The 27,380-nt window shown below is 46.5% G+C and overlaps 2 protein-coding genes across 2 annotated transcripts in view; one reads left to right on the forward strand and one right to left on the reverse strand.

Annotated features, from left to right (window-relative positions):
* PEX14 (peroxisomal biogenesis factor 14) overlaps positions 1–10,500 on the reverse strand; it is a 136,389-nt gene extending 125,889 nt beyond the window's left edge. The window contains exon 1 of the mRNA XM_066270493.1: positions 10,410–10,500. Within this exon, the coding sequence (XP_066126590.1) occupies positions 10,410–10,445 (36 nt within the window). The 5' untranslated portion in view covers positions 10,446–10,500. The remainder of the gene's footprint in view (positions 1–10,409) is intronic.
* A 1,536-nt stretch (positions 10,501–12,036) lies between these two features.
* DFFA (DNA fragmentation factor subunit alpha) lies at positions 12,037–26,655 on the forward strand. The gene is made up of 6 exons (XM_066270465.1): positions 12,037–12,229; positions 14,693–14,854; positions 16,675–16,817; positions 22,212–22,401; positions 22,624–22,775; positions 23,509–26,655. Exons 1-6 carry the CDS (start codon positions 12,094–12,096, stop codon positions 23,725–23,727), a joined length of 1,002 nt encoding a protein of 333 aa, XP_066126562.1. The 5' UTR covers positions 12,037–12,093; the 3' UTR covers positions 23,728–26,655.
* The last annotated feature ends 725 nt before the right edge of the window (positions 26,656–27,380 follow it).

Below are 27,380 nucleotides of genomic sequence, written 5' to 3' on the forward strand. Positions count from 1 at the left end.
TCAAGACACTCAGGAGTAGCAATCAGTGAACAACGGAAGTGCCACAGCTACAAGTTGATGCTTCTCATCTCTTTCTCTTCCTCTCTCTCTAAAAAATAAATAATAAATAAATAAAATCAATTAAAAAATTTAAATAAAACAAGAAGTAAATATGAAAGACCGAGTGCATTTCCCCCAAGATGAGGAACAAGATAAGACTGTCTATTGTCACTGTTCCTTTTAACATTGTACTAGAAGCCCTAGACTGTACAAATACTGCAAGAAAAATAAAGGGCAGAGAAATTGGAAGGCAAGAAGTTAAGCTGTCTTTATTTGCAGATAACACTGTCATCTATGGAGAAATTATATGGAATCTACAAAAAAACTGTTAAGAGGCCCTGGCTGGTTGGCTCAGCGGTAGAGCGTCGGCCTGGCGTGCAGGAGTCCTGGGTTCGATTCCCAGCCAGGGCACACAGGAGAGGCACCCATCTGCTTCTCCACCCCTCCCCCTCTCCTTCCTCTCTGTCTCTCTCTTCCCCTCCCGCAGCGAGGCTCCATTGGAGCAAAAATGGCCCGGGCGCTGGGGATGGCTCTGTGGCCTCTGCCTCAGGTGCTAGAATGGCTCTGGATGCAACAGAGCGACGCCCCAGAGGGGCAAAGCATCACCCCCTGGTGGGCATGCCTGGATCCCGGTTGGGCGCATGCGGGAGTCTGTCTGACTGCCTCCCGGTTTCCAGCTTCAGAAAAATGAAAAAATAATAATAATAAAACTGTTAGAATTATGAGTTTAACCAGGTTGCAGGAATAAGGCCAACATACAAAACTCAATTTTATTTCTTCTTACAGCTAGTGCGAACACAATTGATTCCGACAGACTGGTCGTAACACGATTTGGTTGTAAGTTGAGTAGGCTATATATATAGTACTGTGAAATGATGTTATAAAAACCTTTGTCATATTTTATCACAATTTTCTTTCATTATTGTTATATATCATAATTTTCTTTGTTCATTTTATGCCATTTGTATCATCTCTACACCATTTTGTTTCTATTTTTACATTTGTCAGGTTTAAGTAAAACACTGCATTACCAGTACAACTGGTTTAATATTTGCAAAGATAATTTCCTCTTGGTAGACATCTTGGGAGGGGTTTGATGATAAATATCCAAGACACAAAACACAAACTGCCGTACTGAGTCTGGGATAACAGTTGAAATGGTGCACACGGAGATGGTAGTGCTGCTGGAACCTGGTCTGCACTGTCGTACACCCAGCTGGGCAACGCTTGCACTGCCAGATGCAGAGTAGTCGTGGCTAGTGATTGTGGTCGTAAAGTTGAATGGTCATAAGTTGCATAGGTCGTAAATCGATCAATATTTGTATTGTTGCTGTATTGTTTTTAAATTTTTACTTATTGACTTTAGCAAGAGAAAGGAAGGTGGGGAAAGAGAGAGAGAAAGGGAGAGAGAGAGAGAGAGAGAGAGAAAGAGAGACTGACTTGTTCCACATGGTTGTGCAGTCATGGGTTGATTCTTGTACGTGCGCTGGCTGAGGATGGAACTCACAACCCTGGTGCATCAGGGTGATGCTCTAAGCAACTGAACTGCTTGTTCAGGGCTCGATTTTACTTCTATATGCTAGCACTGAACAATTAAAAATGAAATTTAAAAAGTAAAATTCATAAATACAAAACCTGCAAATATGTGAAAGAGTTCCTGAGAAATTTAATAGAATGCGTACATGAGCTACGCATTTAAAACTAAAACACACACTTTGGAAAAAATCAAAGCAGGCCTAAATGGAGGCATATGCTATGTTAACGAATTAGAATATCAACATTGTTAAGATGTCAATTCTCCTGCAAATTGATCTACAGACTCCACAAAATCTCAATAAAAATTCCACCAAGTGGCCCTGGCTGGTTTGCTTAGTGGTAGTGCGTCGGCCCGGCATGTGGAAGTCCCAGGTTCGATTCCCGGCCAGGGCACACAGGAGAGGTGCCCATCTGCTTCTCCACCCTTCTCTCTCCTTTCTCTCTATCTCTCTCTTCCTCTCCCACAGCCAAGCCTCCATTGGAGCAAAGTTGGCCTGGACACTGAGGACGGCTCTAAGACCTCCGCCTCAGGCACTAGAATGGCTCCCACCATTAAGGGAGCAACGCTCCTGATGGGCAGAGCATTACCCCCTAGTGGGCATGCCAGGTGGATCCCGGTCGGGCGCATGCAGGAGTGTGTCTGACTGCCTCCCCACTTCTAACTTCAGAAAAATACAAAAAAAAAAAAAAAAAAAAGGAATTCTAAGCTTTTTTGTAGGAATTGATAAACCAATTCTAAGATTTATACACACATGCAATAAACTAAAGCTAAAACAACTCAAAAAATGCATACAGTCAGAAGTCTTTACACTACCTGATTCCAAGACAATTTAATTTTCATTAGCATAGACATATGTATAGACAAATGGAACAAAACAGAGTCTAGAAACTGATCTATGGATATACAATGGTTTTAAATTTTTCACAAAGGTGGCAAGATAATTCCATGCAGAAAAGGTAATCTGGCCCTGGCCGGTTGGCTCAGCGGTAGAGCATCAGCCTAGCGTACGGAGGACCAGGGTTCGATTCCCGGCCAGGGCACATAGGAGAAGCGCCCATTTGCTTCTCCACCCCTCTGCCACGCTTTCCTCTCTGTCTCTCTCTTCCCCTCCGCAGCCAAGGCTCCATTGGAGCAAAGATGGCCCGGGCGCTGGGGATGGCTCTGTGGCCTCTGCCCCAGGCGCTAGAGTGGCTCTGGTCGTGACATGGCGACACCCAGGATGGGCAGAGCATCGCCCCCTGGTGGGCAGAGCATCACCCCATGGTGGGCGTGCCAGGTGGATCCCGGTCGGGCGTATGCGGGAATCTGTCTGACTGTCTCTGTTTCTAGCTTCAGAAAAAAGAAAAAAAAAGAAAAAAAAGAAAAGGTAATCTGTTCAACAAATGATGACGGAGCTGAGAGCCATCTGGGGAAAGAGCGGGCCTCAGCCTTTACCAGTGAGCACAGGAAAAGATGCTCAACAATATCAGTCATCACAGAACGTAAACTCCTACCACAACCCACTGCACGCTCACTGGAAGGGCTAAAATGAAGAAGGCAGACAACACCAAGTATCATTGTGAATGCGGAGCAACTGGAACTCACATACACAGCTTGTGGGAAGGAAAACTAGCACAACACTGCAAACACTTAGGCAATTTATTATAAAGCTAAACATGCAACTACATGACCCAGCAATTGCACTCATAGATATTTATCAAGAAAAATGAAACCATATGCCCTCACAAACACACATGAATATTTATAGTAGCCTCGAATTAGAAACAATCATGTGGGAAACAGACTCTACTATGACTCTGATGATCCCCACTTCTTGGTATTCAGGCCCTGGTTCTATCGCCTTGAGTATGGTTGGTACCTGTGACTTGCTTCTGGAAAAGGCAACAGGACATATGTGATTAAAAGAACACGGTCACAATACATTGCCAGGCATCCCCAAACTACGGCCCGCGGGCAGCATGTGGCCCCCTGAGGCCATTTATCCGGCCCCCTGCCGCACTTCCAGAAGGGGCACCTCTTTCATTGGTGGTCAGTGAGAGGAGCACTGTATGTGGCGGCCCTCCAACCGTCTGAGGGACAGTGAACTGGCCCCTTGTGTAAAAAGTTTGGGGACCCCTGCATTAGACTATAATGTCCAATTTGCTAAGAGATTCTCTCTCTTGCTGGCTATGAGGAAGCATGCAGCCATGTTGAAGACCCACGTGACAACAGACTGAGGCCCAGAGTGAAGTCCGTGAAAAATTGAATTCTGTGCACAACCACAAGACCTAGCAGCAGATTGTCCCGCTGCCGCAGGCAGATCACAGCCCCAGCAGACACCCTGACTGCTGCCAGTGAGACTCAGCTACACTGTGTTCTGAGCCCGACCCACAGAAACTGAGACAATAAATGTAGCAATAGTTACTATAATCTAAATGGCCATCAACTGGTGAATAGATTAATCAATGTTGGTACAGCTATACAATGGAATACAACTCACTAATAAAAAGTAATGAATTCCTGACACACACAACAATACTGTATACATTTCACAAACATTACTCTGGGCAAAAGAAGTGAGACACAAAAGAGTACATACATTATGAATTCATTCATGTAAAATTCTAGGAAAAACATTATAATCTATAGTGATAAAAAGAAGTTCAAATTTCCTGAGGCCAAAGGCCAAGAATTTCTGAAATGCAGCATGAGGGAACATTTAGGAATACTGGAATTGTTTTCATTGTGGTGGTGGTGACACAGGTATACATATTTGTCAACACTCATTACAATGGCCACAACATGCCTACTGAAATTCCACAGTCAAGTTTTTTGGCCACAAGAACTTTATGACTCAATACTATGTTAAATCTAAAGCATTACAAATATGAGCAAAGTTGCAAAAAAAAGTGACTACATTAGAAAAAGTTTTCTTCACAATGGAGAAATCTGATAGACACCACTTTAACCAAGTAATCAAAATGATCCTCAATAATGGGACAAACTGGTATCACATGCCTCCTGATGTGATTCACTGGGAAGGACACAATGACATCTATACAGTCTTCTCACAAAAAAAATGTTTAACCTGGATCAAAACGTGCAGAAACAGCCTGACCAGTGGCGCAGTGGATAGAGCGTTGGTCTGAGATGCAGAGGGGCCAGGTTCGAGACCCCGAGGTCGCCAGCTTGAGCGCGGGCTCATCTGGTTTGAGCAAAAGCCCACCAGCTTGAACCCAGCGTCACTGGCTCCAGCAAGGGATTGCTCAGTCTGCTGAAAGGCCTGCGGTCAAGGCACGTATGAGAAAGCAATCAATGAACAACTAAGGTGTCGCAACGCGCAATGAAGAACTGATGATTGATGCTTCTCATCTCTCTCCGTCCCTGTCTGTCCCTCTCTCTGACTCACTCTGTCTCTGTAAAAAATAAATAAATAAAAATTTTAAAAAAAACAAATGTGCAGAAACAAACCAAACAAATCCAAATAGCAGAACACTACAGAACAAATTGTCCAGGCTCTCCTAAATGTCAATGATCATGAAAGACAAAAAGGCAGATGAACTCACCAGAAATACATATATATGTTCACAAAAAAGCATGTAAAGTATTTCACAGCAGCACTAATTGCAATAACCCAAAAAGTGAACCAACCTAAATGCCCATTAAGAGCAGAATGGGCCTGACCACGTGGTGGTGCAGTGGATAGAGCGTCAGACTGGGATACAGAGGACCTAGGTTCAAGACCCCGAGGTCACCAGCTTGAATGCGGGCTCATCTAGATTGAGCAAAGCTCTCCAGCTTGGACCCAAGGTTTCTGGCTTGAGCAAGGGATAACTTAGTCTATTGTAGCCCCACGGTCAAGGCACATATGAGAAAACAATCAATGAACAACTAAAGTGCCACAACAAAAAACTGATAATTGATGCTTCTCATCTCTCTGCGTTCCTGTCTGTCTGTCCCTATCTATCCCTCTCTCTGACTCTCGCGCTGTCTCTATAAAATAAATAAAATACTTTTTAAAAATAAAAAAAAATTTTAAAAGAGCAGAATGGTTAATAACAAATGAATGGTCAAATACGTTCAATGTAATAACTTTATCAGAGCAGCACACTGAACAGGGATAATCTCATAAACATAATGATGAGTGAAAGAAGCCAGACGCACTTTTTTTTAAGTGAGAGAAAGACAGGAAGAGAGGGAGATGGAAGCATCAACCAGTAGTTGCAGCACCTTAGTTGTTTGTTAATTGCTTTCCCAAACGTCCCTTGACCCAGGGGCTCCAGCTAAGCCAGTGAGCCCTTGCTCAAGCCAGCGATCTTTGGGCTCAAGCCAGTGACGATGGGGTCATGTCTAAGAACCTATACTTGAGCTGGCGATCCCGTCCGTGCTCAAGCTGGTGAGCCTGCACTCAAGCCACCGGCGACCTCAGGGTTTCAAAACTGGGACCTCAGCATCCCAGGTCAAGGCTCTATCCACTGCGCGTCAGGTGAAGCCAGACACAATTTATAATTTTGTTTATATAAAGCCCCCCAAAAGACAAAATTAATCTATGGACTTTAAGTCAGAATAGGGACAATCCTTGGGTGCTGGATAGTGATGTGAGGGACACTAGGACTTCTGAGGTCTTAGTAATGTCTGTTTAATTGATCTGGGTACTTGTTACAATTCACCAAGCTGGACATACTGTATATAGTAATTTGTGCTCTCTGGATATATGCTAAACTTCAGTAAAAGCTTTTCAAACTATTTCAAGGTTAGGAAATCATTCTACATTAAAGCAGACTAAAGAGATAAATCAGTGCAATCTGTTTCTTGACTGGATCTTGACTATGTTTTACTTGGGAAAATCTGAACATGGACTGTATTAAGCAATGTTTTATCAACACCGAATGTCTTATGAGATGATGATGTGCTTATGTACGAGAATAACCTTACTCTTATGCAAGACAAGGTGAAGTATCACAGGATGAAATACTGTAATGTCTGTGACTATCAAATCCTTTAAAAAGAGGAGACTGAGATCAAACAAACTCAGCAAAATGTAAACAGTGTCCCTTGGAGAAGCTTTTATGGGAGTTTTACAGGAGTTCTCTGTATTATTCTTTCAACTTTTCTAGAGGTTAGAAATTTTTTAAAATAAAAAGTTGAGGGGGAAGCTCTTGTTTGCACTGCTGCAATTCAAGAATTTTCAGCCTTCCAAAACAGCACGTGGAGATCTGGAGAACACTGACTCTCACTGAGCATGTGGTATGTACAACATGCCCTCAACATCTGTGATCTCAGTCGACCCTCAGAGCAACCCTGCAGGGTAACTGTTATTACTCCCATTTGACAGATGAGAAAACTGATGCGCAGAGAGGTGGAGGAACAATCCCACAGTTAGAGTGCTGGGGTTCAAACCAGTCTGTCAGACACAAAGCCCCGCTATTCCACTCCACAACATCGTCCTCAGGTTCTTCTCCTTTCCCTGCTCCCGTGGCTTTTCAATCTAAACTAGTCCAGTGAGTCTCAACAGATTTGAAATCTAAGTGCTGCAGAACTACTCGATATTCAATAACCATTAAACAATCAGGTTGAACCGTGTCTTCTCTGCTCTCCACTGAAGACAGAAAAGCTGGTGGGAAAGTATGGAAATAGGGACACCCTCGCCTCTGCCTATGGGCCGTAACATGTACAGACTAGATAGGACTTTGATCAGAGATTAGCCAGTAACATGGGGAAAACAGAACAAGGACATGAAGAAATAAATGCAATTCTAAAAGACTGTCTCAAAGACAGAGGAAAATGATAATATCATTATGAAAAAACAAGTATGTCGCTAAAATCTAAAAGTCACAGAGGACAGCTAAAATAAACACCAGCATTTGGAGTGTGTTTTTTTTTATTTCAAGGAAATTACTCCAGAACAAATAAAAGAACTTTAGTGGACAAGATGAAAAATCATGCCCCAAGACATTATAATAGGACATGAGAAAAGGTTTAGATCACTTGTGAATGAAAATGCAGAGTTTACTGAATGGAAAATAATAGATAAGACACTATGTCGGGCACTATTCTAAAATGAGCTAACTCAATCCTCCATGAGATAGCTTTATTCCTATGTTACAGATGGAGAATCTAAGGCAGAGAATTAAGTAATTTATCCAAGAAGGTGATAGTGGAACTGGGATTCTAAGTCAGCAGGGATAGGCTCAGAAGTCATTCTTTTTTTTTTTTTCTGAAGCTGGAAACGAGGAGAGACAGTCAGACAGACTCCCGCATGCGCCCGTCGGGGATCCACCCGGCACGCCCACCAGGGGCGACGCTCTGCCCACCAGGGGGCGATGCTCTGCCCTCCGAGGCATCGCTCTGCCGCGACCAGAACCACTCTAGCGCCTGGGGCAGAGGCCAAGGAGCCATCCCCAGTGCCCGGGCCATCTTTGCTCCAATGGAGCCTTGGCTGCGGGAGGGGAAGAGAGAGACAGAGAGGAAGGAGGGGGTGGGGATGGAGAAGCAAATGGGCGCTTCTCTTATGTGCCCTGGCCGGGAATCGAACCCGGGTCCCCCGCACACCAGGCCGTCGCTCTACCGCTGAGCCAACTGGCCAGGGCCCAGAAGCCATTCTTTTAACCACTGCTCTACATTAACTGTTAAAGGAAGAAAGGGTTGGTTATTCACCCTTAATCTTTCCAAATGAGATACTGATGCCACAAGGCCAACTCACAAACTTTCTGTGTGACAGAATACTAACTCAGCCCCACAGGTGTGATGCAGCTCACACACAAACCAAGTGTGGGGGAATTCTCCACACAGTTCTTTTTCCATTCCACTCTGTTTTGACTAAAGAAATAGGAAACCAGGTTAATCAGGACTTAAAAATGAAATGGCAAGTAACTGGTAAAAAGAGTGCACTTAAAACATGCTTTTTGCTTGGCTTGTGGTGGTGCAATGGATGGAACATTGACCTGGAATGCTCAAGTCTCCGGTTCAAAACCCTGGCCTTGCTCGGTCAAGGCACATACAAGCAGCAATCAATGAACAACTAAAGTAAAGCAACTATGAATTGATGTTTTTTTCTCTCTCTCTCTCTCAAATCAACCAATAATTTTTTAAAGTGTTTTTCTACAGCTTATTGTTAGAGAGTGAGAGAACCTGGCATAAAGAGTTCAAGTTTTTCTGCAGGCTGCCAGCCTGTTCTGATGCAATCCATCTCTGCCAGCTTCGGAAAGGAGGGCAAAGGAGAAGCAGAGCTGAAAACCACGTAAGCACTGGCCAAGCCCCTTTAAAGGACCTTAGACCCTTTCCACATGTTCAGACCAGGACCAAAGAAACCACTCGAGAACTACACTGGCTCCAAGTGGCAAGATTTTTAGTAATGTTCACAGCACTGGCAAATAGATGTTCTACAAGAACTGGGGACTGCAGGCATGCTTTAATCCCAGCCTGGGGGCATTCCTAACACTTAACAACAGTTCAGAGAAGCCCAGACCCCGAGGAACCTCAGCATTCCAGCAGGCTAAATGGGGTGAGGCCAGGAAGGAGCGGCCCTTCACTCAGAACACTCCTCACACTCCTGAATTCTCGCCAGTGAGAAGGCCAGAATCAGCCCTACTTATTTCCCATGTTTTACAATCCAGACATCTTCCTTCAGAATCACTCACTCTGCTAAGGGGAAGCTGGTCTGGGGAACACATGGCTCCTCTAAGTGCAATTCCTAAGTGCTGCTCTTCTGCCTAGGAAGAAAGCAAAATGCCAATGGGCTGCTGAAAAGTCCATAGGTGTTTCAAGGAGATGAGAGAGGAGGGATGAGGTCCAGGCTGAAACCATTTTCTTCTTCCTCTGGCGAATTCCAACTAAACCGAAACATGTTTGGCTGACTAGTGGAGTCACACACAACTGGGTCTAAATCCAGGCTCAATCAGGCACATGACTCAAGGCATGTTACAAACCCTTAGGATCCACTTCTGCAAAATGGTGGTTAAAGGCCTCTACTTCATAAAGGTTCTAATAAGCATTAAACGACATAATAAACGCAATTTGTGTTCGGCATGACAGCACACAGTAAATGGAAAGTACCGCTCACCCCCCTCCCAATCCCAGCCCACTCCACCACTGGACGACCACTCCTTCAGACACCTCATCATCCGCTGCTTCCCGACGGCAGGCTCCAGGCACGAGCATTGGTCCCTAAGGTCCCCTTCCTTGAGTGAGGTTTGACTACACCTGTGTGGCTGAAAAGCCACATCGGAGATCCTGGCAGAGAAAGCCAAACTCTGGGAAGCAACTACGGAACCTCAGCCGAAAACTTGGCGGCGTCTGTTGTTCACATGGAGTCCCCCTCCTACCAATGCACGGAGAGGGTCCGACCCTGCAACTTGGCCAGGGAAGCGCAGAGGTGACTAACGACGGAGCAGCTCGCCGAGGGGCCACCGCAGGAGGCCGAGGCGTGGGGGTAAAGGGGGGTACGGGGAGGCCCTGGTGGAGTCAAGCCTCCCTCCCGGGGGAAGAGCCCAGAACCACCGCGCCTCTCACTTCTCTCCTCAAGCAGGAGACCTCTCAGCTCGAGGCTGGGGGCTTCTCAAAGGTCCCGCCACTGTCCTGGTCAAGCTCAAGTGAGACCCCAGGGGCCGGCAGGTGGGTAGGGCAATCCGCGGGCGCCCCGAGCCCCAGCTCCGGAATGTGGTCAAAGAGGGGTCACAGGGGAAGGGGCCGGGCGGCGAGGACCTGCGGAGGGGCGGGGCCCGGGAGGAGGCAAGCGGTCCCGGCCCCCGGTTTCGGGGCCGCAGAGTCCCCACCCGAGTCCCAGCCGCACACCGAGCGTCCCCTCCAGCTGGGGCTTCTGTCCACCTTGGTGGGGTTGTCCCACTCCCCTCACCTGGCTCGGCTGTTCTGCCTGCTCCGAGGACGCCATCTTTCTGAGGCCAGACTAATCTATCGCCGCTGGGCGAGGCTTCTCCCAAGCGCCCTTGCTCTCCTGCCCAGACTAAAGTAGCGGGAACCGAGCCTGTCGATGGGGCGGGGGGTCCCCGGGGAAGGAGTGGGGAACTCCCGTGTCACCTCGCACAATTTTCATCAGATGTCTGCTTTACAGAAAGATCCGAGGTCTGTCCTTTATTGCATTCTCATATGTGTATAGTTATTTTTGAATTAAATCTCTGCCCATCCCCACAGTGCATTGGACACGTGCAGGGACTCGCTAAGTATATATTGTATTTAATCAGCGAATGAATGTGAAGAAACTTGGAAACGAATTAATGGTTCAGTTCAGAACTATTTATTGATTGCCTACAACTGCCAGGCATTTTGGTAGGCGCTATAAATAAAGAGATCTAAGACTCAACCCCGCTCCCAGATTCAAGCCAAACACACACACACACACACACACACACACACACACACACCATCTTGGAGATAGGAGTCTGATAACAGTGTGCAGGTCTATTAGGAGAACGCAGAGCAGAAGGCTTCTTGAAGAGGAGAATGTAAATATTGATATGAAGTTTACACGAAAGGGTTGACTACGTTGGCACTCTCAGTTCATGGAGGTTTGTTTTGCTTTGTTTCTTTGCTTTTTATTGGTTGTGGAGAACTGAAGTGTTCCCTCAATTAACAGTTTCTTCTGCCAAATACTTTCAAATGGCTACCTTTTTGTTATGAGATTTTCCTTTCATAAACAAAATATGGGACTGATCCTGAATGAACGTGGGCTGACAATTATTTCTTGTTTACGCAAGGAACCATTCTGATAATTTTTTTTTATTTCATTAACCTTAAATGTTGAGTTTTCATGGGGGAAAAAACAGACTTTCCCGTAAGTAGCAGTATTAAGACAAGGACAGATATACTGTAAAGCAGCATCTGGACAATCTCATTGATGTGGTTCGTATTTCCACTTTCCTCTCTGATTTCTTTTAGACTGTAATGTTTAACTTCCTTAGGCATTTTGTGTGAGTCCAACCCAACTGGCACAACTGAAGCGGGGAGAGAATTGAACGGAAATGTGCAAATATCTATGCTTCTCTGTTATGCTTTTCAGCAAGACTAAAAACTACACTCATAACATTTTTTAATTGCCTTCCTTCAGATCAGCCTGAAAGATGGGACATCGTACAGATGTTTCTGGTTGGAAAGGGAAAACAAATTGACACAAGACAATGACAGACTTTTATTTAAGTGTCAATATTATACATTTATATATGCAAATAGGAGTGCTCTACTAACAATTCAAATGAGTATGCATGTGTACCTTTCATGATGCAAAATAAATCCCTATTGACCTCATTCTGAATGCATGAATGCAACTACTAAATATAAGGTAGAAAACTCCTCCTAGATCGAATTGCGCTTCGTAACCGAGTGGCTTTGCACCCGGAGACTACAGCTCCCCGCTTGGCCCGGGGGCCGCAAGCGTCCTTTAGAACTACATCTCCCGGCGTGCCTTGGTACTGCGGGTGATTTGCTCCAGAGGAAACTACATCTCCCGGCATGCCGCGGATGGGAGACGCCGGCACCTGGCCTCTCCAACTTCCTTGAGTCAATCAGGTCCCGCTCTGACGAGGATGGAGGTGTCTGGGGGCGCCAGGGCTCCGGAACCCAGCGAAAACCAGGCTCTAAAGCCGTGCGTGCTGCGCCGCAACCACAGCCGCGAGCAGTACGGCGTGGCGGCGTCCTGCCTCGAGGATCTGAAGAACAAGGGTCAGCAAGGGACCCAGGAGAGGCCTGGGAGGGTCAGGTCCCGGGGTCGAGTGAGGATGTCGGGTTGGGACAGGGCGGGAGAAGGAGAGGCGGCGCGGAATTCAGGTAGTTCTTGGAGCTTTGGGACGGAAATGACTTCCATGGTCATAGCGATTGACAAGTTTCGGAGCGTTTACCGGCTCTTTAACTTATCTCGCGTGGAGCCATCATGGTGGAAAAGTAGACGGGAAGCACTGTGAAAATTTAAGACAGACTCGACTTAGGTGCCTTGCCTAAAGTCACTTAGGTTTTGGACCAGTCCAGCCTAGTAGAGTCTTGTCTCTCCTCGGGCTCTCTAAAGTGGTCCTAGACGCCCGGCGGGTTGGGGCGGGTTTCCGCCGCCCAGCTCTGGCGGCCACCTGTGAGGTAAAGAGAGCTGCTACCCACCATTCTGGAGGTCCAGACGAGACTGCATGTTGTGAGTGACTGAGTTGACAGAAGCTTTGAGCCCGGCCCCATGTTGTTACTAGCTGCTTGATCTTGTACGTAACCAACCATCTCTCTACCCTCGGTTTTCTCCTTGGGAAAGTGGATATAGTATTTCCAGCCCTGCCTCCCAGGATTGTTGGGACTCTTAGGGGAGAGGATACATGCAAATAATTTACAAGTGTTATTAGTCCATAGCAACAGGTTGTTTAACCAAAGAGGTTCTGCGTGCTAAGTGCGTGAGCAGTCCCCAGGGCACATAGTCACTGTGTGCCAATGTTCAGTACTTCCCCTTGGTCATCAAGCCACAATAGACAGCAGACAGAAGTCTTTCGGAGACCCAGGAGCAGCCAAAGCACTATAAATGCTTTAGTGACATGGCTTTTGCTATGTAAGTACTGTATTCACCTATTTTTTCTTGGCATTAGGGTCAAGTATTAGTGCCCCTTTAGTGCACTGCCCGGCTGCACTTGGCACAGAGGCCTGTGGAAGTGCCTGTGCTCTCTGGAGCCCGGCTATACAGGCTTGCTGTTCTATTTGGATGGTAGACCGCATGCCTGAGGATATTTGTCATCTTTTGGCTGCTTCTCTACTCACTCTAATCCCATTAGCATGTTAGGCTTTGCCATCACTGAATGGGATGGTACAGACTTGCCCTAGCTAGATAAAGCCTCTTGCCCACTGATAATAAAGATGAAAAGCTACTGATACAAGCCTCTGCTTCTTCATACTTTCCTATAGGTGATCAAAGGCTGCAAAGAAAAATACTACAAAGAACAAAAAACATTACCTTTATATTTTTTCTTTTTTTTCACATTCGACACAGAAGAATTTAAGATAATTCCTGAGTAAATGAATGAAAGAGTGTTTGTTTACAAGGAATGGAGTTAGACTGTGTGGTGTAAATCCTAGTTATGTGGCTTGCTGTGTGACCTTGGACAAATTACTTAATTTCTCTAAGTGTTGGGTTTGATGTCTATAAAATGGGAAAAACAATAAATAGTGCCTGCCTTTTAGGATTGTTATGAGAATCAATATTCTATATCGGGGTGGTCAACCTTTTTATACCTATCACCCACTTTTATATCTCTGTTAGTAGTAAAATTTTCTAACCGCCCACCGGTTCCACAGTAATGGTGATTTATAAAGTAGGGAAGTAAAAAAAAAAAAAAAAACTAGGGAAGTAACTTTACTTTATAAAATTTATAAAGCAGAGTTACAGCAAATTAAAGCATATAATAATAATTACTTACCAAGTACTTTATGTCAGATTTTCACGAAGTTTGGCAGAATAAATCTTTATAAAACAACTTACTATAGTTCAGTCTATCTTTTTATTTATACTTTGGTTGCTCTGCTACTGCCCACCATGAAAGCTGGAACACCCACTAGTGGGCGGTAGGGACCACGTTGACTACCACTGTTTTATATGAAAAGCACTTGAAATAGTACCACGGCCTGACCAGACGGTAGCACAGTGGATAGTGTCAAATTAGGACGTAGGGGGCCTGGGTTCGAAACCCCGAGGTTGCTGACTTGAGTGTGGGCTTACCAGCTTGAGCACAGCATCACTGGCTTGAGCCCAAAGGTCACTGGCTTGAGCCCAAGGTCTCTGGCTTGAGCAAAGGGTCACTCACTCTGCTGTAGCCCCTGGTCAAGGCACATATGAGAAAGCAGTCAATGAACAACTAAGGTGCCACAATGAAGAATTGATAATTCTCATCTCTCTTCTTTCCTGCCTATCTGTCCCTTTCTCTGTCTCTCTCTCTCTCTTTCTCTGTCACAAAAAAAGAAAAAAAAAAAAAAAGAAAGAAAAAAAAATAGTACCAGGCACATGAAAGTGTTACATTAGTGCTACTGAAGTTGTGGTTGTAATTGTAGTTACTATTTCCTACCAGGAATTCTGCTAGTCTCTGGGGCATACAAATTGAGAATGAAAGGGTAGATGTAGTATCCCTGTGGATACTTGTTAATTGACAACTATTTTCTTCCTCTCAGCTTGTGACATCCTGGCCATTGATAAGTCCCTGGCACCAGTCACCCTGGTCCTGGCAGAGGATGGCACCATAGTGGATGATGATGATTACTTCCTGTGCCTACCTTCTAATACTAAGTTTGTGGCATTGGCTGGTAATGATAAGTGGGCATACAACAATTCAGGTAAGAAATTTGGCCATGACTAAAATGATCTGTGCAATACAGCACCCATCTTGATTCATTTCACTGCTCGGACACCTGATTACTATTTGGCTGTTTAAGCATTTATGCAACAGATGTTTATGAGCACCTTCTGTATGCTATGTGTAGTGCTCAGTCTAGGGGTAGAGATGAATGAGACATAGGCCCAGTTCTCAAATAATTCACGGACTGACGGCAACTAATCTGCAGCATGGCAGAGAGCAACGCCACAGGAAGAATCAGACTGCCCCGTCTGAATCCTGGCTCTGCTGTCGGCTAGCTGTGTGACCTTGGTGAAATTACCTAACTTCTCCTTACCTTACTGAGATAACAATTATGGTACTTGTCTCCTAGGGTTGTTATAAGAATAGAAGACATAGTATATGTCAAACGAGGGTTTCTTCACAATACTACTGACGTTTTGGACTGGAGAGTTGTTGTGGGCCAGTCCCGTGCATTGTAGAAAGCTTAGCAGCATCCCTGGCCTCTGCCCTCTGTGTATGCCAGTAGTATCTCCTCACCCCAATTGTGACAGCCAAAACTGCTTCAGATGTCTCTGGGGTGAGGGGGCAAAATCACTGCCAGTTGAGAAGCATTGATAGAAAGCATTTAGATCTTATCTGTCACCGAGTAAGGGTTCAATTGATGTTACCTGTCACCATCATCCCTGGAAATGCAAAGGAAACTAATATTGATAAGCACAGTTCAAAGAGCTAAAGAAGTGTCTTAAGGAAGGTCCTCATGCCACTAAATTGAGGACTAAACCTTCAGCAGTGGCTCATCCAGCTACCTCTGTGCTCAGGCCCAGGGACAGCAGTGGCCACAGCTCTTGCAGTCAAGGGTAAAACCATGAGCATAGATGTGCTGGAGAGAAGGAATGTTTTATATACAAAAACAGAACATACCCAGAGACACAAAAATTAAGCTAAAGGGAAGTGTGGTAGGATCCTGGGTAGTATGACCACACATCGAGTTTAAGTAGCTTCTTTCCATAAAAGAATAAAGGGTAGTTATAGGCCCTGGCTGGGTAGCTTGGTTGGTTAGAGTATTGTCCTGACATGCCAAGGTTGTGGGTTCATTCCCCAGTCAGGGCACATACAAGAATCAACCAATGACAGCATGAATTGATGTTTCTCCCTCTCTCTGTCTCTCTTCCTTCCTCTTTTTAAAAATCAATTGAAGAAAAAAAGTTGCCTGACCAATTGTGGCGCAGTGCATAGAGCATCAACCTGGGACACTGAGGTCCCAGGTTCAAAACCCCGAGGTTGCTGGCTTGAGCACAGATGATCCTGCTTGAGCGCGGGCTCACCAGCTTGAGCATGGGATCAGACATGACCCCATGGTCGCTGCCTTGAGCCCAAAGGTCACTGGCTTGAGCCCAAGGTCTCTAGCTTGAGCCCAAGGTCGCTGGCTTGAGGAAAGGGTCACTGGCTCAGCTGCAGCCCTCAGTTAAGGCACATGTAAGAAAGCAATCAATGACCAACTAAAGTGCTGCAACTACAAGTTGATGCTTCTCATCTCCCTTTCTCTCTCTCACCCTCTCTCTCTCATGAAAAAAAAATAGTACATACAGAAATAAAGATAGAAGAAGAGGGGAAAATAAGGTTCTGGTTGGGAATTGGCTTTCCCATAAATCCTTGAGAAAAGGTACTTCCTTGTCCATTGGAATTATCCTAAGTTTAAATGGTCAGCCAGAAGGATGTGCCGACAACTGAGAGGGCTGTGTACACGGGGAGAGGAGGTGAAACAGTTCTTCGGGATTATCTTAACATGATGGGCCTTCTCTCCTGCGTGTACGTCAGATGGCGGCACCGCCTGGATTTCCCAGGAGTCCGTGGATGTAGATGAAACAGACAGCGCGGCAGGGCTGAGGTGGAAGAACGTGGCCAGGCAGCTGAGGGAGGACCTGTCCAGCATCGTCCTGCTGTCGGAGGAGGACCTCCAGGTGAGCCCTCCGTAACTCGCAGCCACCCCTCTGGCCTCTGCCGCCTCTGCATGTTCTTGGTGGCCCTGTGTCTTGCCATAATAACTTTCATTTTTACTCATTTTTAAATATTTCTTAAATGACAACCAAGATTCTTCATTTTCTAATTCCTTCACCTGGAGTAGGAATTTTTCAATCCTCACCTCGCTTCAGAGTCACCTGTGAAGCTTTTAAAAAATACAGATGCCCTGGCCTGACCTAGACCCACTTTGGCGTGGTCTGGGGTTCAAGGATGCTCTACCAGAGAGCGTGGAGTTGGAGTAGCTCCATTAACTCCCTGCTCCATTGCTCTGACTTTGAGCCAGTAACCCAGCTTCTCTGCCTGTATCACTTCTCCAATGATGTCAGGATAAAATAGTATGTGTTTATTCAGAAAACTATTTATTGGGCCCCTGTGCCATGTCTGGCATGCCCCTGCATGCGGGGGGTCCGGTAGTGAACAAGGCAGCGTAGACTGTGCTCTGACAAAACTCGAATTTCAATGAAGGGAGGCAGGCCACACTAGAAGCATGGGACACTGAGCGGTATGCTGGCAGTGATGGCCACTTCAGTTTGGGAGAGGCAGGACGTCCCATTCCAAAGAAAATACAAAAATGGAAGATCCCCTTCAAGGAGGTGGCCTTCTGCTTATTTTGTAAACATAACTTATATACTTATTTTGAATAAATTCACATGTTTAAAAATCCAAGAGGTATAGAAACATGGATATCAAGGTAGCCAAAATGTGGACACAGCCCAAATGCCATCAACTGATAAATAAATGTGATTAGCCATCCAATGGAATATTATCCAGCCATGAAAAGTGATGAAGTATTCATACACCCTGCAACGTGGATGAGTAAACCTTGAAAACATTATGCTGAGGGGAAGAAGCCAGACGCGAAAGGCCACATAGTTTATTACTGTACTTTATAATGAAAAGATCAGACTACACCAACCTATAGCGACAGGAAGTAGATTAGTGGTTGCCTCAGGCTTGGGCTCGAGTTGGTGGGGAGCTTTGAGGGGAAGGGGGGAGGGACTGCCAGTAGATACAGAGTTTCTTTGGGGTCGTGAAAATATTCTAGAATGATTGTGCTGATGATCTCAGAATTCTGTACGGGTAAATTGTGTGATATGGAAATTACATCTCAATCGAGCTATTTGGAGTGAGGGGGCCAGATATACAGGAAAGTCTGCTCTCACCCCTCAGCACCCAGCCTCCCCCTCCTAGAGATAACCAACCTGTCAGTTTCCCCTAGTCCAGACATATTTTATGTACAAACACACACGTATTTTTCCTCCTCCTCCCCTGTATTGCACAGATGGAAGCATATCTACTGTGTTTTTAAAGAAGTGTTTGTAGAATATCCGGATCAGTATATAACAGACATCCTGGTTCTTCCACACCACTGATGTCTCCAGGTCACGCTCGTGCCGTGGTTTGTTTAACGAGTCTGCCTCACTGGTAGACTTTCAGGCTGTCATCAGTCTCTTCCAGACAGCACTGCAGAGAAAACTTAGATGCCAGTGTCCTTTTGCACACTTGCTCGTCCACAGACTGTGTAGGAGTGCAGTTGATCAACAGTGGCAGGTGCCTGACCTGTGGTGGCGCAGTGGATAAAGCATCAACCTGGAACACTGAGGTTGCCGGTTCAAAACCCTGGGGATAGGCCCTGGCCGGTTGGCTTAGCGGTAGAGCGTCAGCCTGGCATGCGGGAGTCCCGGGTTCGATTCCTGGCCAGAGCACACAGGAGAAGCACCCATCTGCTTCTCCACCCCTCCCCCTCTCCTTCCTCTCTGTCTCTCTCTTCCCCTCCCGCAGCCAAGGCTCCATTGGAGCAAGGATGGCCCGGGCACTGGGGATGGCTCCTTGGCTTCTACCCCAGGCGCTAGAGTGGCTCTGGTCACAACAGAGCGATGCCCCGGAGGAGCAGAGCATCGCCCCCTGGTGGGCGTGCCGGGTGGATCCCGGTCGGGCGCATGCGGGAGTCTGTCTGACTGTCTCTCCCCGTTTCTAGCTTCAGAAAAATACAAAAAAAAAAAAAAAAAAAAAAAAAAAACCCTGGGGATGCCTGGTCAAGGCACATATGGGAGTTGATGCTTCCTGCTCCTCCCCTTCACCCTTCTCCCTCTCTCTCTCTCCCCTCTCTAAAGTGAATAAATTATTTTAAAAATTATTTAACATCGCCTGACCAGGCGGTGGCGCAGTGGATAGAGCGTCGGACTGGGATGCGGAAGGACCCAGGTTCGAGACCCCGAGGTCGCCAGCTTGAGCATGGGCTCATCTGGTTTGAGCAAAAGCCCACCAGCTTGAACCCAAGGTCGCTGGCTCCAGCAAAGGGTTACTCGGTCTGCTGAAGGCCCACGGTCAAGGCACATATGAGAGGGCAGTCAATGAACAACTAAGGTGTTGCAACGCGCAATGAAAAACTAATGATTGATGCTTCTCATCTCTCTTCGTCCCTGTCTATCCCTCTCTCTGACTCACTCTCTGTCTCTGTAATAAATAAATAAATTTAAAAAAAAAATTATTTAACATCGTCCAGGAGGTGACAATGAAGTTGGGAGCTGAAGGTCAGGATGGAGCCTGCCTTGGGAAGTTGTGGACAGAGTGTCCCAGCCACAGGAAAGACCAGAGCAAGCTTCAGGGTTTTTTCATTTTTCTTTTTTAAAGAAACAGGAAGGGGTTGTGAGATCCCATCCAATCCCAACAGACTACAATATTACAGTGTACCCTTAGAATAAGGGAAGCACTGTGGGCCTTACAAAAAGGGACGTCAGAATATGAGTGAGCGTAAGCCCTGAAGCTGGGGTCCGCAGGGAAGTTTAGGACGCTCGCAGGGAACTTACCGAGGCTGGCCACGCAGGTACAGTACAGGAAAGGCACCAGCACAGCCAGGACTGCGGGCAGAAAGAGCAGGTAGAAGAGAAGGGAAGAAATTCAGGAGGTACAAACCTTATGAGGTAGGTATGAGTATTAGCCCATTTTACAGATGATGAAAATGAGGCAAGTTGAGTAACTTCCCAAGAAGTTGAACAATTGGATCTTTCTTTTATGAAGACTATTTTTAATCTAGTATATGCCAAAAGAATGAGCCTTCTTAAAAATTAATCTTATAGTTTGACCAGGCAGTGGTGCAGTGGATAGAGCGTCAGACTGGGATACTGATGACCCAGATTCAAGACCCTGAGGTCACCGGCTTGAGCATGGGTTCATCTGGCTTGAGTGTGGGCTGACCAGCTTGAGCGCAGGTAGCCGGCTTGAGCATAGGATCATAGGCATGACCCCATGGTCGCTGGCTTGAGCCCGAAGGTCGCTGGCTTGAGCCCAAGGTTGCTGGCTTGAGCAAGGGTTCACTCACTCTGGTGGAGCCCCATCCGGCACATATGAGAAGCAATCAATGAACAACTAGGCACAGCAACAAAGAATTGATGCTTCTATCTCTCTCCCTTTCCATCTGTCCCTATCTGTCCCTCTCCCTCTCTCTTTCTATCTCACACACACTCTCTTGCTAAAAATAAATAAATACGTGTGTGTGTGTGTATAAGTTATCTTTATAGGTGCCCTGGCTGGGTAGCTCAGTTTGTTCAAGTGTTGGCCCGATACTGCAAGGCTGCAGGTTTGATTCCCAATCAAGGCACATACAAGAATCAATAAGTGGAACAACAAATTGAGTATATTCTCTCTCTGCTTCTCTCTCCCTCTCTTGCTTAAGTCAATAAATTTTAAAAAAAAATTTTTTACATTATCCTTACAGCAGATTTAGGGTATAATAAGTTGTGGTATTTCTTATTTAAGATAAGATGTGCTATTTAAAAGCTTAGTATAGTTTATCTTTTAAAATAGAGTCTTCTAAAACTATGAACATGTATAATAAAATTTTTAAGGTTAAAATAGTTAGAGAAACTTTTGCTTAAAGCCACCTCATATGGATTTATTGTATAATCACATACCTCCTTTGTATTCTGTACAGTTGGGTGTTTTAACATCAGGATTGTGCTTACTTTTTTTTTTTTTTTTTCTGAAGCTGGAAACGGGGAGAGACAGTCAGACAGACTCCCGCATGCGCCCGACCGGGATCCACCCAGCACGCCCACCAGGGGCAACGCTCTGCCCACCAGGGGGCAATGCTCTGCCCCTCCAGGGCATCGCTCTGTTGCGACCAGAGCCACTCTAGCGCCTGGGGCAGAGGCCAAGGAGCCATCCCCAGCGCCTGGGCCATTCTTGTTCCAATGGAGCCTCGCTGCAGGAGGGGAAGAGAGAAACAGAGAGGAAGGAGAGGGGGGGGGGTAGAGAAGCAGATGGGCGCTTCTCCTGTGTACCCTGGCCGGGAATCGAACCCGGGACTCCCGCATGCCAGGCCGACGCTCTACCACTGAGCCAACCGACCAGGGCCTGTGCTTACTTTTTAATGAGGCTCTAGGGCAGTGATAGTCAACCTGGTCTCTACTGCCCACTAGTGAGCGTTCCAACTTTCATGGTGGGCGGTAGCAGAGCAACCAAAGTATAAATAAAAAGATAGATTGAACTATAATAAGTTGTTTTAAAAAGATTTATTCTGCCAAACTTAGCAAAAATCCGACATAAAGTACTTGGTAAGTAATTATTATTATATGCTTTAATTTGCTGTAACTCTGCTTTATAAATTTTATAAAGTAGGCCCTGGCCAGTTGGCTCAGAGGTAGAGCGTCGGCCTGGTGTGCGGGGGACCCGGGTTCAATTCCCGGCCAGGGCACACAGGAGAAGCGCCCATTTGCTTCTCCACCCCCCCCTTCCTCTCTGTCTCTCTCTTCCCCTCCCACAGCCAAGGCTCCATTGGAGCAAAGATGGCCCAGGCGCTGGGGATGGCTCCTTGGCCTCTGCCCCAGGCACTAGAGTGGCTCTGGTCGCGACAGAGCGACGCCCCGGAGGGGCAGAGCATCGCCCCCTGGTGGGCAGAGCGTCGCCCCTGGTGGGCATGCCAGGTGAATCCCGGTCGGGCGGAGTCAGTCTGACTGTCTCTCCCTGTTTCCAGCTTCAGAAAAAACAAAAAAAGAAAGAAAATTTTATAAAGTAAAGTTACTTCCCTACTTTACAAATCACCATTACTGTGGAACCGGTGGGCAGTTAGAAAATTTTACTACTGACAGAGATACAAAAGTGGGCGGTAGGTATAAAAAGGTTGACTACCCCTGTTCTAGGGCATCATTTTCCTAGTTTTCCACCAGAGGAAAACTGAACAAACTGAATGCCCCTCTCTTGACTCTTGCACAGCCTCTGAGTGACTTTGGAAACTAGATTAAAGGCGTCTGTGAAACTGATGGATTTGAGAGAGGGACCACCATGCTTGGAAAGGACCTCTGGGTGTCTCAAAGTCCGTGTTTGTTCGTCAGGTGCTCATCGATGTGCCCTGTTCAGACCTGGCCCGGGAGCTGTGCCAGAGCTGCAGCACAGTCCAGGGCCTCCAGGACACCCTGCAGCGGGCACTCGACCAGCGGGAGGAAGCCCGGCAGTCCAGGCAGCTGCTGGAGCTCTACCTCCAGGCCCTGGAGAAGGAGGGCAGCGTCTTGTCCAAGCAGCCAGGTAGGCCTCGCAGCTGGCGTCACTCAGGGACTCGGTGCCGGGAGGGCCTATCCTTGAGAGAGGGCCAGATAGATGTGTAACAAAGTCAGAAACGGCACAGCCACCGTGGCCAGTGTCCTGAATGACATGTGTCTGTCTTGCCCACAAGATTCCTCTGGCTGGTGGTGTGTGTGGCTGTGGGTGTATGCAGAGTGCTGATCTCATGTCACGTCTGCTTTACAGATTCCAGAGCCGGCTTCAATGACGAGAGGGACGCCGTCGACGCGGGTCTGAGCGGAGACAGCCCCTCTGACATGGCCCTTCCAAGCCAGGTCCTCGCCGCACTGAGGGAGAAGCCTGCCCCAGAGCTGAGCTTGTCTAGTCGGGATTTGGAGGTGGGCGAGAACCAGGGACCCTGAACGGCAGAGAACAGCGCCCCCCGGCGGTGTGGGTGTAGCATAGCCCTGCAGAGGCCCATGTGGGATTTATTTCACCTCTGCAGATTCTGAGTCTTAGCCGCCAATTTGCCTGTTTTAAGCCAAAGCATTTGCAAACATCCCACGCCATCTAAATCAGAAGAGGTGTGCTTGCACAGACCGTCAGATGTTATGTTCTGATCCAAAGTGGGTAATGAATGACCAAGCCTAATAGGGAGGAAGAGCAGGGCTCCAGCTTCTGACATGGCTTCTGGCCCGTCAGCGGCTGGAGTCAAGGCCCAAAAGCTATCACAGTGACAGGCACACTTGAGGGGATCATCCTGTGCTGGCTCTGAGGCCAGGGAACTAGAAGCTGGACGGAGAGAACCCATCACAGTGAGGGCGACTTCTTATTCATCTTTGTCCCTGTCCCCAGTCCCTCCCATTGTAGGTACAAAGGAAGGAAATTGTATTGACTTGACCGTGGCTAAACTTCCTGTAAGTGGAGGACTTTATAGTTGCCCCAAGTCCGCTTCTTTCCAAGGAGCCTTTCTCTGTACTGTCTGATAAGGCCCGTGGCAGTTTAATATGAAGCCCAGCCTTTCGACAGACAGAACAGCCTGGCATCGCCTGCCTTCACTCCCCAAAGGAGCCCGTGGCGCAGTGGGGGCGCCAGAGGTGGGCTTCTCAGTGGGTCTCATTCTCGCCGCAGCTGGTTACCAGGGAAGACCCCAGAGCTCTGGCCGCTGCTCTGAACTGGGACACAGAGAAGACAGGAACTGTTCAGCAGGCCTGCGGTCAGGAGCTGGGCCGGCGCCTCCAGCAGGTGCGGAGTCTGCATTCTCTCAGGAGCATTTCCGCACGGAGGAGTCCCCTGCCCCAAGAGCTGCAGAACCCCAAGCGAGCCAGACAAGACCCCACAGAGCTGTAGTGCACATATGCCAAAGAGAACCCCGTGACCTCGGTTTTTGTTATCAATAAACCCCTTCCGCCTCTCCAGCTACCCAGACACTACGCTGCCCCCTGCCTCAGAGCACCTTGTCCGGGGCAGGCGGGAAGGCTGGCGCCATGCCATTGCCAGCAAAGCTGTTCCGGATCTCAGCATCTGCCCTGCCACCCATTGTGAATGATGTAACTGCACCAGTAATATCCTGCCCACTCTTGAGTACATGTTCTTATGTTCTCTGTTTCAAAGTAATTGTGAAGGAAACTGTCGTATTTCAGACTCGATCCTGCTCTAAAGACAGAATTTAAACAAATCATGGTAGAGGTGACATCCTAGTGTTGACCATGGCCACAAACTTATTTCTCAAGTTAATGAACTTTTTTGTTTGTTGTAAGGCACATATTAAGTTTGCAGACCATAGGGACATAGGTCTCACCATTTCTAATATCTAATTCAGTATTGTGAAATTATATCTGAAACTCTTTTCAGTTTTCTAATATGTCTTATCAGCAGGGGGTATAGAAAGTCATTAAATCCAGTTCCATGCGATACAACTCCCAAGTCTCTGGGTACAAGGCAGAGACTTCTGGTTTGCACACCTCCTGTTTCCGTGCAAACTCCCTCTTCAGGTTTTGTAATCTACAATACAGTCTCCTTACAGGGAAAAGAGAATGGGTTATTATTGACTTACTTGTGGGTTTTTTTCAAAGCATGCTTAGAAAATAGAAGAAATAAAAAAGAGGGAAAGTTACTGGCTAATTATTAAGTAAAGAAACCTACCAGGCCTGACCTGTGGTGGCGCAGTGGATCAAGTGTCGACCTGAAATGCTGAGGTCGCCGGTTCAAGTCCCCGGGCTTGTCCAGTCAAGGCACATGTGGGAGTTGATGCTTCCTCCCCCCTTCCCTCTCTCTCTCTCTCTCTTTGCCTTCTCTAAAATGAATGAATAAATAAAATAATTTTAAAAAACAAACAAACATAGCAGTATGTCCTAGGGCCACGGTGGGTGCAGAAAACAACAGAAAGGAGACGTTTCCTTCTCCCGTGGGCTTTCAGGAGGGCTCGGGGTGCTCAGCACCCTCTACTAATGCCTTACACTCCTGACTCTCACTCACTCATTAGCCCCGACATTTCTTTTTTAATAGTATTTTCTTTTCATCAAAATACAACTTTATTTTTGTCTTCAATTGCTCCTTTAAAACATACTTAGTCACAGTCATGTCACTCTGTCCCCAGATGAAAATACTGGCAGGCCTGCCTGTGAAATTTTTTTTTTAATGTTTATTATATTGATTTTAGATCAAGAGGAAGGGAAAGAGAGTGAGACTGAACATGTCTATTCCTGTATGGGCACTGACTGGGGATTGAACCAGCAAACCTGTTCTTTGGGACGATGCTCTAACCAACCAAGCTATCTTGCCAGGGTGGGCCTGTGAAATTTTGTTCACAAGACTTTTAAGAATTAAATATTTCACTTATACAGGAAAGTACAGAGCAAATGGAAGAAGCATAATGTTATATAACAAATCACCGATATTGAACAAGTGGTACTGTGAAAAAGTATTTGCGTCAGATTTTTTTTTTTTTTTGTATTTTTTTCTGAAGTTGGAAACGGGGAGGCAGTCAGACAGACTCCCGCATGCGCCTGACCGGGATCCACCTGACATGCCCACCACGGGGCGATGCTCTGCCCATCTTGGGACGTCTGCCGCAACCAGAGCCATTCTAGTGCCTGAGGCAGAGGCCACAGAGCCATCCCGAGCCCAGGCAAACTTTGCTCCATGGAGCCTTGGCTGCGGGAGGGGAAGAGAGAGACAGGAAGTAGAGGGAGAGGGGTGGAGAAACAGATGGGCGCTTCTCCTGTGTGCCCTGGCTGGGAATCGAACCAGGGACTCCTACACGCCAGGCCGATGCTCTACCACTGAGTCAACAGGCCAGGGCCAGATTTTTTTTTTTAATTTTTAGAAAGAGGAAGGGAGGATGAGAGAAAAATACTGATTTGTTGTTCCACTTAGTTATGCATTCATCGGTTGGTTCTTGTATGTGCCCTGACCAGGAATTGAACCCTCAACTTAGGCATATCAAGACAACACTAACCAACTGAGCTACTGGTTAAGGATTTGCTTTAGAAGTTCTTTAAAAATTAAATATTGAGCCTGACCTGTGGTGGCGCAGTGGATAAAGCATCGACCTGGAATGCTGAGGTCGCCGGTTCAAAACCCTGGGCTTGCCTGGTCAAGGCACATATGGGAGTTGATGCTTCCTGCTCCTCCCTTCTCTCTTTCTCTCTCTCTCTCTCTCTCTTTCTCTCTCTCTCCCTCTCTCTTTCCTGTCTAAAATGAATAAAGTCTAAAAAAAAAAGAGGTTTAAAAAAAAAGAAAACTAAGCAAAAATTAAATATTGCAGGGAAAAGAGAATATGGTCTCATATTCCTCCTTTTCTCCCTTTATGCTAAAGTTGTTTATTCTAACCAAATTTTTATACTTTTACTATGTGTGCACATTCTGTCAACAATATTTTAAAGCGTTACATAAAAAGTATCCCCAGGAGGGGTGTCTGCAAACCCCTCTGATGCATTTTAACATCAAGACTTGGATTTCCACTGATTACCATACAGTCTGTGTCTAGAACAAGATCGCATCTTAATCGTCTTAAAATTTCTTCTAAATGGTGAAATACTGCAACTAGCTGGGTTTTTATTTTTACTCAGGATACCTTCTTAAGGTTTATCCATGCTGATGTGTGTATATCTAATAGCATATTTTGTTATGCCTCCTTAATTATCTTGAAATGAAAGCCAGGGCTAATAACCTACATACACTAATACTTTCAAAGGCACTGATACAGTACCCCAAATGTAACATTTCAGAAGAAACAAAAGGAAAATAATTTCTAATAAAATGGCATGTATCTCAGTATGTCTCTGTTTGGACACTGTAGGACAGCACCGTGGAGATGTGAGATGCTTGTGCTTAGACACTGAATTGCCAGGCATTTGACAGAGTCAGCCAGGTACGGGCGGGTAGTGATTGTCAACTCAAATACCACACGCAGCGCTGCCCTGTGTAACGGGATTTCCCCTCTCAGTGACATTCTGAAGAAAATAACATCTATCCCATTTTCTTTTCTTTCAAGCAACCTTCAGGTACTGACACAACTAAAAGCTTCCCCACACATTTTCAAAACGCCCCCGAAGGGGCAGCAGTGCCAGCTGAGGGTCTCTGTGGCACTCTGCGGTCTGCTACGTGCTAGCACCTACCACGTGGGCACCTCACAAACCTGAGTGAGCTGGGCAAGGCGGGGCTCATCACCTCTTTCTTTTTTATTTTATTTTTTTATTTTATTTATTTTTAGAGAGAGGCAAGGACATAGACAGAAACATCATCCAGTATGTGCCCTGACTGGGGATCAAACTGGCAACCTCTGCCCTTCATGACACTCCAACCAACTCAACTATCCAGCCAGGGCTTACTTTTTTATTGACAGTCTGATTTTTAGAGAGACAGAGAGGAGGGGAAAAGGGAGGAGCAAGAAAGGAAGCATTCGTTTATTGTCCCTCCTCAGTTATGTCATTTCATGCCTGAGCCGAGCTTGCTCAGCCAGGTTCAGTGACTTGTCTCATGTCCCAGGTGGGGGGGCC

The sequence above is a fragment of the Saccopteryx bilineata genome, chromosome 3 (assembly GCF_036850765.1).
Source record: "Saccopteryx bilineata isolate mSacBil1 chromosome 3, mSacBil1_pri_phased_curated, whole genome shotgun sequence".
Classification (NCBI taxonomy): Eukaryota; Metazoa; Chordata; class Mammalia; order Chiroptera; family Emballonuridae; genus Saccopteryx; species Saccopteryx bilineata.

Bases quoted from the DNA above. Each gene is read 5' to 3' on its own strand.
- DFFA (XM_066270465.1), top strand. From the start codon at position 12,094: ATGGAGGTGTCTGGGGGCGCCAGGGCTCCGGAACCCAGCGAAAACCAG. The intron at 12,230-14,692 runs GTCAGCAAGGGA...TCTTCCTCTCAG, and splicing joins CGAGGATCTGAAGAACAAGG to CTTGTGACATCCTGGCCATT. The intron at 14,855-16,674 runs GTAAGAAATTTG...CGTGTACGTCAG, and splicing joins GTGGGCATACAACAATTCAG to ATGGCGGCACCGCCTGGATT.